Source organism: Pyrgilauda ruficollis, unplaced genomic scaffold, assembly GCF_017590135.1.
Source record: "Pyrgilauda ruficollis isolate IOZ18807 unplaced genomic scaffold, ASM1759013v1 scaffold2, whole genome shotgun sequence".
Lineage (NCBI taxonomy): Eukaryota > Metazoa > Chordata > Aves > Passeriformes > Passeridae > Pyrgilauda > Pyrgilauda ruficollis.
Genome location: NW_024519206.1, coordinates 23,277,960 through 23,295,127, shown reverse-complemented (window position 1 = coordinate 23,295,127; position 17,168 = coordinate 23,277,960). Strand labels below are relative to the sequence as shown.

At 42.8% G+C, this 17,168-nt stretch overlaps 1 protein-coding gene across 1 annotated transcript; it reads right to left on the bottom strand.

Moving 5' to 3' along the window:
- Positions 1-337: 337 nt before the first annotated feature.
- CCK (cholecystokinin) lies at positions 338-6,633 on the bottom strand. Its single transcript, XM_041466547.1, has 3 exons — positions 6,565-6,633; positions 4,788-5,045; positions 338-721 (listed from the first exon to the last, which is right to left on the bottom strand). The coding sequence occupies exons 2-3, from the start codon at positions 5,041-5,043 to the stop codon at positions 585-587; spliced, it is 393 nt and encodes a 130-aa protein (XP_041322481.1). The 5' UTR covers positions 5,044-5,045; positions 6,565-6,633; the 3' UTR covers positions 338-584.
- Positions 6,634-17,168: the final 10,535 nt, after the last annotated feature.

The window sequence follows — 17,168 nt, the reverse complement described above, 5'->3', positions numbered from 1 at the left end:
CGATGAAGCACGTTGGTGTCATCTCTCTTTTTCACTGTTTTAGCACTGTTGGCTGTTCACTGGAAACATGTGGGCTCAGTGTATAACTCAGTCCTTTGCAAACAGGGTCACCATGAAAATAGCTGGTCTTTTCTGGCAGTATTGTGCTGCTGTGTTTATATTTAGGCAAGTTCCCTAGAGTTCAAAGCTTTTGGGATTGAACAAGATTTCTCTGAAAAAATATATAATCTGACTATTCAACCCATGGAATATATTTACAGTGCCAAATAAAGGCATTACGCTATCTCTCTTTTATAGTAAGACACCCAGCAACATGCAGTGACAGGACAAGCAGGGATAAGTGAAATAATTTTAATATAGTATCAATGTATGAGAAACCACAAAAGAAAGAAAATGTTTTCTGGAAAATTCTGCATACGCATATATTGCATTGTATAGTCTTACAGACAAACTTATGTCAAATACATGATTTTAAGTAGTTTAAAACACTGATTTGAAGAGGACAACAAATTGATTTATCTTTTTTTTGTACAGACATGGGAGTGTGATTTTTTTTTTTCCTCATTGCTATAGTTCAGTGTTCTTCAGGAAGAATACTCGTATTCTTCAGCACTGCGGCGTCCAAAATCCATCCAGCCCATGTAGTCTCTGTCATTTATCCTGTGAGTAGGATCAATGCTCTGTACCCTGTTTCCCATAACTGAGAATCTCCCAGTGGAACCTAAGGAAAAAGCATTTGGGAGAGCAGAGTAAGAGGACACATTTTCCAGGTTCACCCGTGTTCTGATCTGGCTTGTGCTCATTAGCAGACGTCTGCAATAGTTGAAATGGACCTAATACAGGTCATGTAACACCACTGTCACGTCATTGGGGAAAACATCAACAGAAACTTTGTAGGTAATGTCCTGCAAGGGGCTTGGATTTTTTCAGTGCAAAATGAACAGATCATTTTCTACCTCCTGCGAAAGGAATATTCTGCTCCTGCAGGAATATTCTGCTCCTGTCTAATAGGAAGGAATATAGATAGATTTTTTTCCTTTTTTCTTCCTGTTTTACTAGAGAAAGAGAAGCCAAACTATTTCTCACTATTCCTATAAAGCCCCACGTTTGCTTTCTCATATTGGGAGAGCTGTTCTACATGCAAAACAACCCTTGAGAGCAGGCTCAAGCCTGAGACACCGCAGCCCTGTCTTGCTTAAAAAGACATAATTGTAAGTACAGGAGCTCTTACAGTGCAAATTTGGCAACAAGCAGGGTAGAGTTATGAATCCTAGGTTTTGTGGAAAAGTGGGAATAGTTCTGATATGGAAAAAGTTGTGTCTGGAATTCACAGTTAGAGATATTTATTGGTGGAATTATGCAGGGCTTTTTACTATGTCAGGGATTTTTTCATTGCTTATCCAAAGCCTTCATAATTATTTTCACAGCAGGGTTGTATGCTGATTTCTATCTTGCCTTATCCTTTCTGTATGCCTTCCTTAAGGCATCAAAGGAGACACAAACTATTTTCAAGGAGAATTTACGCTTTAAAAAATGGGCTGCAATCCTCTGCTTTCACAGCATCATATGATGTAACTAAAAAATACAGGGACAGGTAAATTACTTCTCTCTCTACTCCCTGAAAACAGACAAAACTGATATATTACAGTAATTAGATGGAGTTAAGCTTTGAGTGAAGAAAGGACAGATTTAATATATTAGTATTCAATGCAGACTGAGGCTTGAGGAATACTTGAATTGATCAAAAAGGAAAAAGAGACCAAATTAAATCCCATATATCCAAAAATTCACAATCGTTTTGCTTTCAGTTTCTTGTGTTTTGAAGAAACTGCTATTGGCTCTGTGCTTTATATTTCAAGGTCTTCCTCATGTAGTGCTTTATAATGGACAGGACCCAGTGAAACAAAAAGCAACTGCATTGCTTTGTTAGTGGTTGCAGGGAGTTGAAGGTACACACACACACAAAATAGCCATTAAGACACTTACCTACAACAAAACAACAAAAAAATTTAATTTTCCCTAGAATAGAATGTCTATCATTAAATGCTCATGAAGTTCATGCCATTAAATGCCATGAAGTTCACATTCATAATTCAAAAAGTGTAATTAAGGCAATGACAATGGCTCGTTAGCACAATAACCAGGCAGGGCTGAGGCCATGCAGAACCATCACTCAGATGTTGGTGCTTAGGAGACTTCTGAGCCTGCCATGACCTGAGGGCCGTAAAGTCTCCCTGCTGCCACTGCTGTCTGGCCAGCCAAGGGCTCCTTAGAGGACATTAAACGTGCCTGTCACAGGCTTGAGAGCTACAACATCTCTTCTGCACAGTACCAGATTCAAGCTGAAGGCCTGCAGATGAACAGAATTGAAAGCCTGGGTCACAAATTTCCTAACAGCACCTTAATTACCTCTCCTCAACCCACCAGAGATGCCATGTGGGAATTGCAGAATCAGTGTATGACAAAAAACAAAGTTGTAGCAGTTCAGCTACAGGGCTGCCATCAATCCCTAAGCCCTTGAGAGAACTTAGCTCTATCACTATTCTAACTAGAAATACTTTACAAAACCAGCCCTTCTATGAATCATGAGGACAAACGCCACTACTGGTGACTGCTAACACTAACAAAAGACCTGACCTTCTCTAGAATTTTCTAGTGATTATTATGGTTTATATGGTGACTAATACAGTAGATGTGACTGTTCTGCAGAGATTTCTGAAGTACTGCCCAGAGTCTTCACATTAAATGAGAATATAATGTTTTGATGGGAACACTGTATGTATGTTATAAATTAAGTAAATACTGTTTTTCCTGTGAATTTTCTCTCCTGTAACAAGCAACTACACCTACAAACTAGAGTCCAACTAGTCTAGTCACATCACAAGAATCTCATAATCTGCTTACAGACTCTTTTTAGAATTAATTATATATGTCAATAACACATATGCAGGAAATTGTCCCTCATATTAATATTTACAAAAAAAGACATCTTAAATCCTAAGGGTTTTTTTCTTTTGCTTTATCTGGTTAATCTATTTGGAAGTGTCAGCCACATACTTAAGAGAATATAATGGCTACATAAACTAGAATAAGGAGCTCAGTTTCCATGTGGGTGGACAACAATGACTATGCTGGGGAAAGGTAATGAGGATTCTGCTTTGCAGAGTGCTGCAGTAACATTCTTATTCAATAACAGCCTTAAGTGTGGCACCGAATTGTGGAATTTCATACCTGAATTATCTTTCTACTGAATTGCATGAACAGCTAGAAGGAGTTCCTTAATGGATATCGTGCAAATTGCTGACATGAGATGAAATCTTTCAAGCACTATTGGAAGTGATTCATTTTTCTGTTGTTTCTAATTTGGCTGTGTTCTGAGTACACAGAGGCGTGTGTATGGCTGCATATGTAATGCACAAAACCAGATGTGGCATCTCTTAATTGCAGACCACCATCACAGATAAGCACAGGACTTTGCCTAGCATAGAGGTCAGCAGGGAAGCTGTCAAGAGGAGAGGGTTAAATGATCTGCATTATGTGGAGAAAGCTCCTACTTATGCAAAGTGAACTTTATCCTAAGCACTGTCTGGGGCTGGGTGTGAATTAATTTCTCAATGTCGGTATGTCCAGGTAATCCTAATCCTAATTACTGGCTTCTCTTGAAACCCTCTTTCCTTCTTAGATGTCTTTTCTGTGTAGAACAGGGCAAAGGCTGGAGTGAAGCTTTCATGAGTAAACAAAATTTCTCTGGTGGCTCTCACTGAGGTTGGCAGCCAAAAGGCCACAGCAATTAGGCTGCCCATGCTTTTACTCTATTGAGACACCAAGCAGTACAGAGATGAGACAGCTCAACAGGAAAAATGTTTTCTTGGGGAAGTTTCAGTGGTCAATGATTTTGAGCCATCATTTTTACTGGTAGCACCAATGGCATGCTTTTCTGCCTATGTAATATACATTCTGTGAAGTGTCAACAGGGATAGCTTTACTCTTTCTCTTGTGTAATACAATTGTTTCCTCAAGTGACTAATAAATCTCATTATAAGAATGCCCTGTAATCCCACTACTCTACTGATTCTTCATGTCCTTGTTACACAGTGTCATGGAGGCTTCAGATAACTGCAAGTTTGTGTTCCCAGGTTGCCCAAGACCAAAACCTACCAGGAATCAATGTGTGTGTAAGCAAATATGCCTTTACTTATAATTTGTTTTAATTATTGCACTAATAAATATGAATTCTGTGTTTTGAAAGCTTTCATGCTACCGTAATTTCCTCTGGGAACAAATATATTAAAAATCCAATACTCAGAATATTTCCTTGGTACAGGGATTTCTGACGGAGGTGAGGCTAGCCATTTGGTCTGCATTTATCCTCAGAAAAGTATTCCTGCTCTTCTAACTTTAAAAGAGGGAGGATTTTAACTAAATTGAAAGACTTCAAGGAAAACATAATTATTTTATCTGAGATACAACATACTGAAAAGAGCACCAAAATAATAAGGCAATGAAAATAGTTAAAAATAAAAGCTGAACCATAACCTAAGAGGTCAGTGACATTTTCTCCAGTTATCTTTATATGACTCTCAGTCAGAGGCTGCTACAAATAAACCCTTTTTTTGGCAGGGGTTTGAGAGAGAGCATTTGGAATGCTGTCTACTTCAGGGACAAGCAGGCAAAATCTAAATCCTATCTTCTCTAGGAATTCATGTTAGATGATGACAGGGGTATCTCAACTCCTAGGAAGCCCTGCAGGAAATCCCAGTGGCACAGAAGCAGGCTGTAAGCAGTACCTTTCCTGGCTTGCTGGAGATACTTGGCCAGCAAGGCGCCGATGTTGGCTCTTTGGTCACTGCTCACATCCAGCCGTTGCAGGGATTTCAGGGGCCCGGCGGACGACGGAGCGCGGGAGTGCCGCTGATGCTCTGCCAGGCTCTGCTCCAGCTCGGCAGGCAGAGGATTCCCATCGTGCGAGCCCAGAGTTTGCTGTCCGAGGGAGCTCACCGAGAGCACGGCCAGGAACACGCAGATGCATAGCCCGCTGTACATTGCTGGGGAGAAAAGGGACAGGGGGCTGTTATGTAACCAGATTTACAGTTCGTGCAGTCCCTAACCCCATCTTCCACTGGGGATGCTGGATTCTGAGGAAACCAGCCTCATTTTGGGTTTTTTTTTTTTGATGTAGGTAACTGCAGGATCTGTCTTAAGTTGGCAAACATGTATGTGAATAGCTAAATATCCTTGCTAAAGAGGAAGGTACAGGTAATTTTGTTTCTTCTAAATTTTGTTTCTTTTGTTTTTTCACCAGTATGTGCTGTATCTCCCTGATCTACTCAATTCTTATTTGCTTTTCTTTCTTTGGAAGCTGTGTTGCATAAAAACTTAAGGGACTTGAATCCATCTCTTGAAAAAACTCGTGATTCAAATATTTCAGTATTCTGCCATTGCATTAAAACCCTGCTGTTATTACAGACGCTCAGTTTTGACAAATTCTATGAAAAGCCTCTATTCTACCTTTATTGATTTGAACTTAAGTGTTCAAGAGGTTTCATCTCATCATGCACAAATAGAAAACCAAAATCTTTCCCCAGTGAAAGAAAAACCAAAATCTAATACTCCTGCCCCAAAACATTTGATCTAATAGCTGGAGCGGTAAAAACTGTATAGTTAAAAGCTGTAAGAAATAAAGTGTAACTTAATAATCTTCTTCATGTTAAACAGAAAATTTAGATTTCTACTGCTTCCTTACATATGTACTAAGCAAAACAATGTTGGTTTACTAAATCGTTTTATCACATAGGCTGAAATGGTATTTTTTCCTGGAAACAAAGAAATTACTTTCAATTCTTAGAAGAAACAAACTAACTATTACTTCATGCTATGGGGGTAATTTTCACTTATAAATACACATGGATTATCTCAGTTATGTGAGATTTTTTGAACTGCTTCGGTTCTTTAACAGTACACTTAACAAAACCTTTAAATTTTAAGAGGGGAAAAAATTAAGGTTATTTACCCAATACATACACTAGATTGAAATTCACAGTATATAAAACATGGGGGGGTTTAAAATATTCTCATGCGATGAGTGAAGAAAGTTGAAATGTCAAAACATCACTCCAGCGTGGTTATTAGTGATGCACCCATCGAGGTTTGGGTACTCAGAGACCGACGGTGCATTGCACCTTTCAGCTGTCCCAAGTCTTGTATTTTTTACACACATACATATATATTGTGTATATACATACATACATACATAAATATACACACACACACACACATATCTAAGTACTCATGTCTTTGCTACGGTTTCCAAATCCCACATCTCACCACTGCTGGCCGGTTCCCTTCCCAGCTGCCCAGCGGTGGGAAGCCCTGCTCCCCGCACCCCGCGCTGGGGTCCACCCGGCTGCCCGCGCTCGTCGGAATTCTTCTTCCCCGCCGGGAAGCGTTTCCTCCGGCACAGAGCGGGATGCCCTCCGAGCCGCGGCACAGGTAAGCGCCAGGCATCCCCATTTCCTTTGCCTCCCCGCCCTCAGCAGTGGTGCCGTCAGGAGAAGCGCTCCCTACCTTTCCGCTGCGCTTTCCCAAGGTCCCACTCGAGTTGGGAGCAGTGAGTCCCGAGTGCGCCCGAGCAGGGAAGTCGGGGGAGACTCAGCCTCGGCCCCTTAAATAGCGGCGGGCACCGAGGCGGTGTTTACACACTTGTGACGCAGCCGGGGCCCCCGCCCGCTCAGCGCCCCGCTGCCGCCTCTCGCCGCCCCGGGGACCGGCACCGGGGCTGTGTGCGCCCCGCGGGGGGAGCGGGGCTCCTTGCCGCCCTCCTTCCCTGCCGCCGGACGCGGTGCCGCTGGCTTCCAGGAGTGCGGGTTCCGCGGGAATGCCCGGCCCCCGACGGGCGCTCCCGGCTCTCCCCGGAGGGAAGCGCCCGGCTGGGCACGAAGGAGCTGGAAACATTAAAATGCTCCTGACCGGGGGTATGCCCACACCTGCCTCCCCGGCCGGAGGCTCCAGGTGGGGCTCATGCCCTCAGCACCGGCAGTCGGGAGTCGCCCGCAGGCAGGAGGGCTCGTCCTGGCCGCGCTTACCGGCGGCGGCAGCTGCGGGGTCTGGGGCGTTGGGTTCCATTCTCTGAGGCCTCCGGGCTCACAAATACCTCCATCCTCCCCTTCCCCTCCTAAACATCTGCTCGGGAAGACGGGACACTCTTTTATTTAAAAAGCAAAGCAAGCATAAAGCCATGGACGATACCCGCAGAAAGCCTTGGATGGAGGTGCCTTCGGCGTGGGTTCTCCCTCACAGTCCACAGAACTACTAGAGTGTCCCCCGGCCGCTGCCGGGACCACTGTCCCTTCCGCGCCCTCGGCCGGGCCGTGCTGCCCTGAGGCGATGCTCGCCAGGTGTCCGCAGCAGCCTCGGACACTCTCCCGCCTCCTGCTTTTCGGGGGATGGAGGAAGTGCCCTCAAGCTCGGGCTGCCCGGGCTGCCACGCCGAGGCCCCAGAGGGACGGGCAGGGCCGGGGGGCAGCCGTGCTCTATCCCCGAAACTCTCCGCAGCTCAACCCCCGGGAGCAGCCTCTCCTCGGACCCAGCGCTGGCCTCAGGCGTCACTGTGCCTAATCTGTGCCTTAAAGTTTACAGTGTGGAGGCAAGCGAGTGGGCGGGTTGCTTTTCCCTCTGCGGGAAGGGAGCCGGGCAGCCCCGAGACACGGAGGCTCCCCTGCGAGCCGCCTGTGCGGGGGTGCAGAGCGCCGGCCGGGCCGTGCCCAAGCGGCACTGAGAGAGCTCCAGCCCGCCAAGGCAGGGCACGGGGGGCCGTGTGTGCTGTTAGCCTGTGAACCCAGGGCTCCTGGGGGGACACTGCCTGCTTCCCGCCCTTCCCGCAGCGCCGGCCCCGCCGCGGCCTGCAGAGGGCGCCGCGGCCCCGCGCGCCCCGGGGAGATCCAGCGGCACGAGGGACGGAGATCCACGGAAAAGCCACGAGATGCCGCGGCAGGACGGTGCCACGAGGCGTGCGAGAGGGGAAGAGCCAACCTGCCGCCGCCTCCTCGGCGCGGGGAGCCCTGGCTGCCGATGCCCAGCCGCGCCCGAGCTGAGGCGCCGGTGATGATGGAGCGGGACGCGTGGGAGAGGGATGCCGTGGCTCCCGTGTCCCGTCACCCCTGGTGGTGCGAGGCTCGGAGGTGGCGGGGACGGCGATGGACCGGCTCTCCGCCTCCCAGCTGCTGACTGCTGCCGAGCGGGATACGGCACCTAAGCTGCGGGCTGCCTTTCATCTCCCACATCGGGCAGAATCGCCATCTCGAAGCGCTTAAAAAAAAAAAACAAGCAAAATCAAAACCTCCTTTGGAAAGGGAAAAGTTAGTCGAAGCATATTGCCAGGGAAAGGAACAACTCTGAGATTATTTCAGCAGCACCTGTCGAATGGCTCTGTCTGTCTCTGGAAAAAAACCCGGTAATATTCCAGATAATTCAATTTCACTACCTTGGCTCAGTGGGAAAAAATACTCATTGCTATTAGACAATTAAATAGTCGACTCTGAATTGAACTGTAGGTGTCTGGAAAGAGTATCACAGTCTTTCTGGGAAGGTACAATAACAATTCTGGTAGAGTCACATCAAGCCCTTGTGAAACCCACTGTAGATAATGAGCTCCCAAGGGACCAGCTCAAAGCTTAACAGAAGAGAAAGAGAGAGCACTTGCTAATACACGCTCATGAATAATTCACATCAGACAGATATAAATGCAGGCATTTAAGTGTGACATATTAGCCTGGTTGAACAAATACGCATTACATTTACATTGAGCTGATTTGGAATATCAGTTCACTTATAAATATATCTGGGATTGGACAAATGGAGTGAGAGGGAGTGTGTATGTGTGTGTATATGTGTGACAACCAAACTCCCTAGCTGTGCTCATGAACAGACAGAACGGCAATGCCATATGAAATGGAATAAAGGAAACAGGAATAATGTCAGGTTATTAAAGTCAGCTATGCTGCATGATCTATAGCCTGGCTAATTGACTTTTGAACACTGGATTTTCCTAACTGAATTCCTTAATACCTGTATGAACAATCCTTGGTGCTTATTTTTTGACTTACTCATTTTTTCTTCAAAGTTTGAAGCTGTAGGAAAGTTTCAGTCCTCAGTAAATATATGTTAATTAATGGCATTTTAGAATTGTTTTGAGCAGAATGGAAGACCAGAAAGCCTGTTTGGCATGAGCAAATATGACAGCAGGACTCTGGGGTGAGTTGCCTACAGAAACGCAGACTATGTATTACGTTACTTATTGATGTGGCACAAAAGGTAGGAATTGGGATTTAATTTGCAGTGACCTCTAGGTTCCAGGTCCAGTGTTTTTGTCAGGTGCTCGGCCTAGGTGTGTGCCGTGGATTAGAGAGTGTCAGCCACAGGAGAGCCTTGTGCCACCATCACGGGTGGGGTGAGACAGAGGCTGCCCTAACACAAGGCTTCAGCCTCAGAGCACCAGGAAGGAAAGAGACTGCACCAGAGCTTGAGCTTGCAAGAACCCAAGTATATATGCAAAACAAATTTAAACCTAAAGTGAACCCTGCAATGCAGTAAATGCTAATATAGATACATCCCTGAGGAGGAAGCTGAAAAATGCCATAGTTTAGATACTGCAGGCTTTTAAAGATTTGTCTTCTGGCAAGAGTCTGTTAAAGGATTTGAGTTTCTCTAACCTTTCCTCCTGACAATCAAGACACCTCTATCCTCAAGTGCTTTCTCTATTTATCTGCCAAAGGTTTTCTCCTGTTCAGCTGAGGTGGCAAAAGAGTGTGTATGTATGGTTAAGCACACATTTTGTGCTGTGCCAGCACAAAGCTGGAAGTTTTGGAGCAAGAAGGCAGCATGAGAACAGAGAGATGGAGAGGTTTCCTTATGACTGTCCTGCAGTGGGGATGGCTGGCACGAATAGTTAGGGCACAAGCCCTGGTGCTCATGTCCCTGTCTCTCTGCTGAGAGCTGGAGCAGAGCCTGCCTGTGAGTGTCGGAGTGGCAGCAAGCTGGGAGATGCAGCCTTGGAGATATCCTGTGGCACCTTCATGTCCAGGTGCATGACAAGAAATACATTCTTTTGTTTCTAAGTATTATATTTTTTTCTGATTACCACTATGCAGGGTTTTTGTACTTCCATCTGGACCCTAACACTTACAGGTAATATTCTGTGCTATGTTCAGTCAAATTAGTGTTTGGGGAGGGGGATTGTTTGTTTTTTTTTGTTTTTTGTTTTTTGTTTGTATTTTGATGTGAAGATGATGGAGTGTCACTCTGGAGGATTACAATGAAGTAGGAATAATTGGCAGAGTATAGCCAGGAAGGGAATGGTATAGTTTTCTGGAATTAACAGACAAATTAGTGAACAGATTATTAGGACCAACTGCATGAGTTTTAGATGTAAAATAGAGAATATATTTTAATTCAATGCATTGTTCTGCTATTCTTTTGGGTGTTGATTTAGGCGTTAATTTTTTTGTATTTTATTTTTCCAAATATTTTAAATTTTAATTCAGTGATTTCTATGTAAGTGCTTTCATGGTAGTCTCTTTTGTCCTACTTGAGAGGAACGTAAAGTCTGCTTAGAGCCAAAACTAAGTGAGAAATTTTGATTTTGGGCAAGTGACCAGCAGTAAGGGATCTGGGTCCTCTGCCTGAAGAGTTCTGACCTCCTTTCACAGAGCAGTGCCTCAAACTAATATATTAGTCCCTGACTAATGTACCTAAAGAAGGGTCCCATAGAAGCAGGTCAGCAGAGCTGGTGCTGAGGATGTTTGAACACTCACAGACTGCTCTGCAATAGAAACAAAAGAACATCAAGTGGGAAAAATCATAGTAAAATAAACTGGCTTGGGTTGGAAGGGAGCCTGAAGACTATCTTGTTCCAACTCCCCTGCCAGAGGAAAGGACACCTCCCACTAGACCAGGTTGCTCAGAGCCCCTGATCCTGGCCTTGAACACCTTCAGGAGTGGGGCAGCCGCAGCTTCTCTGGGCAGCCTGTGCCAGTGCCTCACCAGCCTCACAGTAAAGAAGTCTGTTTCAAAAGTGTACTCCTGGTGTGAACTATGTGCGCTAATGCAAATTCACGGATTGTAATTAGAGTTACCCACTATCTTGCAGTTGTGTGAAGATGGAAAATAAGAAGAAAAATCCCTTTTCCAAGGAGAAAGGTTGGATTTTTTAGAAAATCAGATTTTAACCTGTGTCCCATGAAATTCAGGCAGTTGGTATGCAAGCTTCCTATAGATCAACTGGAAAAGTTACATGTGTGATGTCTTCAAATTTTTTTCCCTGTAGTTTCCAGAAGATACGGCAAAGTGGAACAGAAAAAATCACAGTCACTTTCTATGAGTCCATCCAATCCCAAATCACTTGCTTTTTTATATGTTTTTTTTGTATGTTTTCCTCTCTGAAAGACCAAACTGATTTTCTGTGGGAACTTGCTATATGTATCTTCCAAACTCCACAGTATAGGGGCTTCTGTGCAAGCTGAAAACTGGAAACAGAAATCAATGTGCTAGATAAAAATAGGAAAGATATGTGAAGTGCCTGCTGCTGGCAAATTCTCTGTGCTTTCAGCAGTATTTTAAGGGTTATGTTGGAGCTTCTCTTGTTTGTTGTTACCTCAGATATATGTCGTGAATCTCAGGAAAGTCTTTGGTCTTCTTCAGAGAAGTTTCTAACAGACCTTGTGTCCTCTGCCATTAAGACTTGAAGTACCTGCTTCATCAGGTGCTTTTTGTTTGAACAAGAAGCTGTGGTAGTGCCATTATCTATGAAACTAAAATACATATTCACAGGTACTGGAATCTGATGGTATTGTTTATTGTTTAGACAATTATACTTTATTCCATAATTAATATTTCCTTTTATGATCATGTAGGAGAAGCCAGTCCAACACACTTCAATATACATATTAGTTAATTTATTATAAAAATAGACAACTACGGAAAGGAAATACATTGTACCTTTTGTATCTTTCAAAATACTTTGTGCTTTTCCTATGTGCTCTCCACCTCTCTGCATGGACTGGAACAAAATTGTCTTTTAAATTGTGTGGAATTAACAGAATGCTGTAGGAGACACTGCTTGCTCCACACTACTCTCCTCAGAAAGGGAAATATTTTACTAATCAAGTTTGTCAAACAACTAAAAACCTTAAAAAGGAAGTTCTATAAATAACAAGTACAATGTTTTAGCATTTTGTCTTCCAAACACTTGCATACTTTCATATATGCTAAAACTAGAATCAGGACATAAGAATAGCAAAGTAATTTGACACTGGACAGATTGGACAGCCAATAAGAGCTTTTTAGTGTCCTTGAGAGGAGATAGTATTTGTTTGATGTGTAAGTAGATAGGACAGCTAGTCTTGTTATTTCACTTCTGCTGTTAAATTATGCTTCATAATATGGAAGAAAATTGAGTTAACCTGGATATGAAAAATATGAATTGTTATTCTGACAATTCCTATTTAAATAGAAATGATAGAAACATCCATGGAAGGTGTAAGTGCTATACAGTTGTTTAGATTAGCTAGAGTGGAATAAAAAAATAGCAGTGTTCTTTGGACACCAACTCTGATTGCCTTGCAGTGAGCTGAAGAAAGGAATTTGATTTAAGAGTGCTGTAAAGAAGATACTTAGCTGGAAATTGCCCACTGGGTGAACCCAATATTCCCCACTTTTGACAAAGCTGCTCTAATACTGATTGCCCAGCAATTTTTCCTTGGTGTAGTGATGGGGGGGGCGTTACATGTCATGTGCCATGTCCAACACTTACTTATTTGTGCTCTGGTATTACCATGTTCAGAAACACCTACCTCTGTGACCACCATATAATCATAACCTCCAGGAGGTCAAATTGTTTCAACCTGTCCAACATCTTGAAACTCTGAGGAAAAGGAAACAGTTACCTCAGAGCTCTTAAAAAATCTCCCTCCTGTCCCTTAGTGAGTGAGCCTTCCCTGAAAAAGCAGATGAAACACTTCTAAACTGATATTTATTTTTTTTTCCTGAATTATGAGGTATAAATTTATTTTGAAAGCACTGGGGATTAAGAACACATATTGATGTATACCTTGATGATCTCAAATGTCTTTTTCAGCTTTAATGATCCTATGAATCTACAACACACAAGAATTATCACCCAGAACAACTAAAGCTAAGGGGAATGATTCTTTGGAAGCCTGCAGACCTTGATATACACTGCTTACTGTTAGGAGCAGCCTGATGGAGCTGAGCTGTGTTAAGGGTGTCAGGCACCTGCTCCAGTTTGTGTTTAAGAGGAGCAGACTGGGTGTCCCCTAGTGTAGGCATCACGCTTTGTACTGATCTGACAGGTGGTTGCCTGCATGGTGACGTATGTTCCGTATTTTTTGGGATCCAGTGACATGATCTAACTGCTCACATGATTGCTGGGGTTCTGTGTGAGGACACAGTTCTTCGGGAGATAATGCCAGTGGGAGGACAGCAACGCAGGTGCTTTATAACCATCAGCCTCATGAGAGCTGTACACGTTGTCCTCTTGTTCCGGCAGTACAATAGAGTATCCACTGTTTGAATGTATGCAGGCTCTGTTAAGTGGTTGTTGGCTACTTGGTCAGGATAACCCATACCTGAAATGCTCATCCAGCCAGTGTAGTGCTGGATCTGATGATACTCTTGTTGTACATGCCACAGACTGGCATTGTTGGGCTGGTATTGCGTGACATCCTCATAAAAGAGTTCAGGTCATGACAACGTGGTCTCAGATCCATGTTTCCAGGAAAATTGTGTCAAATCTCTTCAGGCTTGGTGAGGGGCAAAGATTTCTAGTGGGTTACCAGTCAATCAGAAAACAGTGTATCGTGTCCGGCCATAAATAATACAATGATAAACTGTTTGATCAAAACATTTTGAAGTGGAATCGGTCACCACATCCTAGGGCACTACTGAACATAAAGCCCACACTTGACTTTAATGAATGTCTAATGTTTCAGATATATTTTAACATAACAGAGAGATAAGCTCAGGTTGGTTTGTTGATTTTGCCTAAAAAAACTCTTCACTCTTAGAAGTTTGAGTCACTATCCTGAATTATTTCAAAGACAATCCTTTAATCTTTAAAAAATGCTATTAATATAATTACTAGGACTGCACAATAAAATTGAAATGCAGTGCTTCATGTGTTTATATTTTGTATTTGTTAGCCAGAATAGTTCCTGAATACTTATTTGTCTGGTGAATTTTTATTCACCTGTCTATATTTTCATTGCTAACCAAAATAAAGAGCTAAGAACTTTTCATAAGACTAACAGAAATTCAGTTGATCATGTTTTATGACAATCATGCTCTTGCTAGAAGGACAAAATTTAGGGGTTTTTTTTGGTACAAATTAATTATGCATGATTTACCCTGATTTGCATTATTTTAAAATTGCTTTTCTTAACTGTGATATTCAACGGTGAACAGTGTTTCTGTCCAAGCCCCCAAGCATGTCTCAGACATATTACAGTTTTTCAGTGATGCTACAGTTTAGGGGAGCTCAGGTGAGTATACTTTTCTTATCTCTGTGAAATAGGTCCACAAGAGATTTCCACCAAGAGAGGAAAAAGAGACTGGTAAAAGTCTGTGTGCTGTTCCTTGATGGAGTTGATGAGCAGAGCACTGCCTTGTCAGGATAGCAGCAGCCACAGATCCTTCCAGACTGTGCTCTGGAGTGTGGAGTAGCCAGATTTCATGCTGCACTCTTTTTTTGGTATTTCTGACATAATTTGCGTACAAGATTTGACCATATTTTGATTAAGGGCCAAATTCTGCTTCTTTAGAACACTGGAAAATTGCAATTGTTTATTAAGTCTAAGTGATGTGTATATATATACATGTGTGTGTGTCTGTGAGGTCAGGAAGGCGATAATGGAGTTTTCCTTGGTACCATTCTTTCTTCCCAGTCCATGAGAGGAGTCTTGTTGCTGATTCTTTCCTCATCCTTTTCATTTCTCATCTTAAGCTGAACACTGGTATATATGTTTTCTCCAAGCCAAAATTGATTTTCATTTTCGGTTGATTTTCATTTTCATAGACGGTACAAGATATTTCAAATTAAGATGCACTGGGAAAGGCTTATAGAATTCAGAGCTTTGCAAGAGCTTTTGTTGCAATTTCACAGAATTGTTAAGGTTCAAAGGGACTTCTGCAGATATCTGGTCCAACCCCCTTCCAAGGCAGGGTCACCTCGAGCAGATGACACAGGAACACATCCAGGAGGGTTTTGAATGTCTCCAGAGAGGGAGATTCCACTCCCTCCCTGGGCAGCCTGTTCAGTGGTCTGCCTCCCTCAATGTAAAGAAGTTTTTCCTCATGTTGAGGGGGAGCTTCTTGTGATTTAATTCATGTCCACTGTTTCTCGTCCTGTTTCTGGGCACCACTAAAAAAAGTCTTGACACCCTCTTCTTGATACTTACCTTTAAGGTATTTATACACATGAATGAGATCCCTTCTCAGTCTGTTCTTCTCCAGACTGAACAGGCCCAGCTCCTGCAGTCTCTTGGCATAAGAGAGATGCTTCAGTCCCCTAATTATCCTTGTGGACATCCACTGGACCCTCTCCAGGAGCTAGTTGTCTTTCTTGTACTGAGGAGCCCAGACCGGACACTACCTCAGATGAGACCTCACTAGGGCCAAGTAGAGACCTTTGCACTGTCTGGCATTAAACATTTTATTCAAAACAAAATGAAAAGAAAGATCTTCAGCTGGACTATTTTGTTAATAGTAGTTTGCCTTGTTGAGCCTGCTGCAATGTGGAGTAAGATTTTTTTAAAAATGTCCCAGTGAAGTAGGGGACCATGAGCCATTTGTTGCAGTGTTGTAGGCATGTAGATACTGATGGTTAAGATAGTTTGATGCTGAAGATAGATCCTTAATTCTTGAAAATTTTTGCCTGATTTTGTTTATCAAATTGTAAAAAATTACAAATAGATCTAACCTAAATCACTACCTTGGTAGGCATTCTTAAATTTGGAGGTGTTTTAAATGCTGGTAAGGTTTCAGCATGCTTTATGAGAAGTTGCACACAAACCTTGAGTGTGAATAACAGGTATTCCAAAGGTGAGTAAGATTTTTGCAGTGTGGCTACATTGTCTCTGAAGTGGTTCACACAGTGGAATAGTAGTTTTAGTGTTTAAAATAATGTTGGCTCTTCTTTATGTCTTAGCCAAAAAATCAGAACACCAGCAAAAGTGTAGGACATTATTTACCTTGTCGTGTGCTTATCTTGGAGATAATACTGCAGTTCATCAATGTTTGCGATTGTAAAAGTTTTGCTGTGCTTTTAGCTGTATCTATTCTTCCCTGTCTCTGGGGACACATTGTTAGGATGGACTTAGGGTGTTTTTTTCCAAGTACAATATTGTTCAAGCAAATAAGCATTCAATATTCATGAGACAGACCAATAGACTAAAGAAACTGAAAAACACCCTCCTAACAGTAACTCCTTGGGAAGATAGATACAGTGCACACAGTATCATGCATTATGCATTTTGCCTAATATACTGCTGAATAATGGGGCAGAGAATTCATAGGACAAAGAGAATCATAGGTCCTAGCCAACTACTTGTCTGTAAGACCTTACACTGCAAGGCATATCCTCTCATATGCATTTCTCATAAGGCCACTGAAAGCTGTAACTCTTTCAGGAGTCCCTGAAAAGATTTGAGCACCTCTAAATATCGGGCTGTGAGCCACAGGAGAGAATCTGAATTGTCCATGCTCACAGTGGCTCTAGTGCATTTTCACACAGATCTTTGCTGGAGAGGTCTTATTTTCCCCTTTCTTTTTCTAAAATCAAATATCGTGTTTGTGGGTTTTTTTTTTTTTTTTTAATACTTGTCATAGTTCTTTGACTTGCTCCTTAACTTCATTAAAAGCAGGCTAATTAGAGGGAAAATGTCACATACATTGATATCATTACCTAACACAGTGGAATGTGTTAAGTAAGTGGAGAGAAATGGAAGGAAGATCTTTATAGATGAGTTTGGTATTTCTTGCTAGCCCAAGGATGATGAAGCTCATCTTTTTCTCACAGAAAAGTAATGAATTATCCTATTTGGATCTTGCATAGTTCTTTTCTGTTACGAACAATCTGCTTTGTCCCTGGTACAGACTAC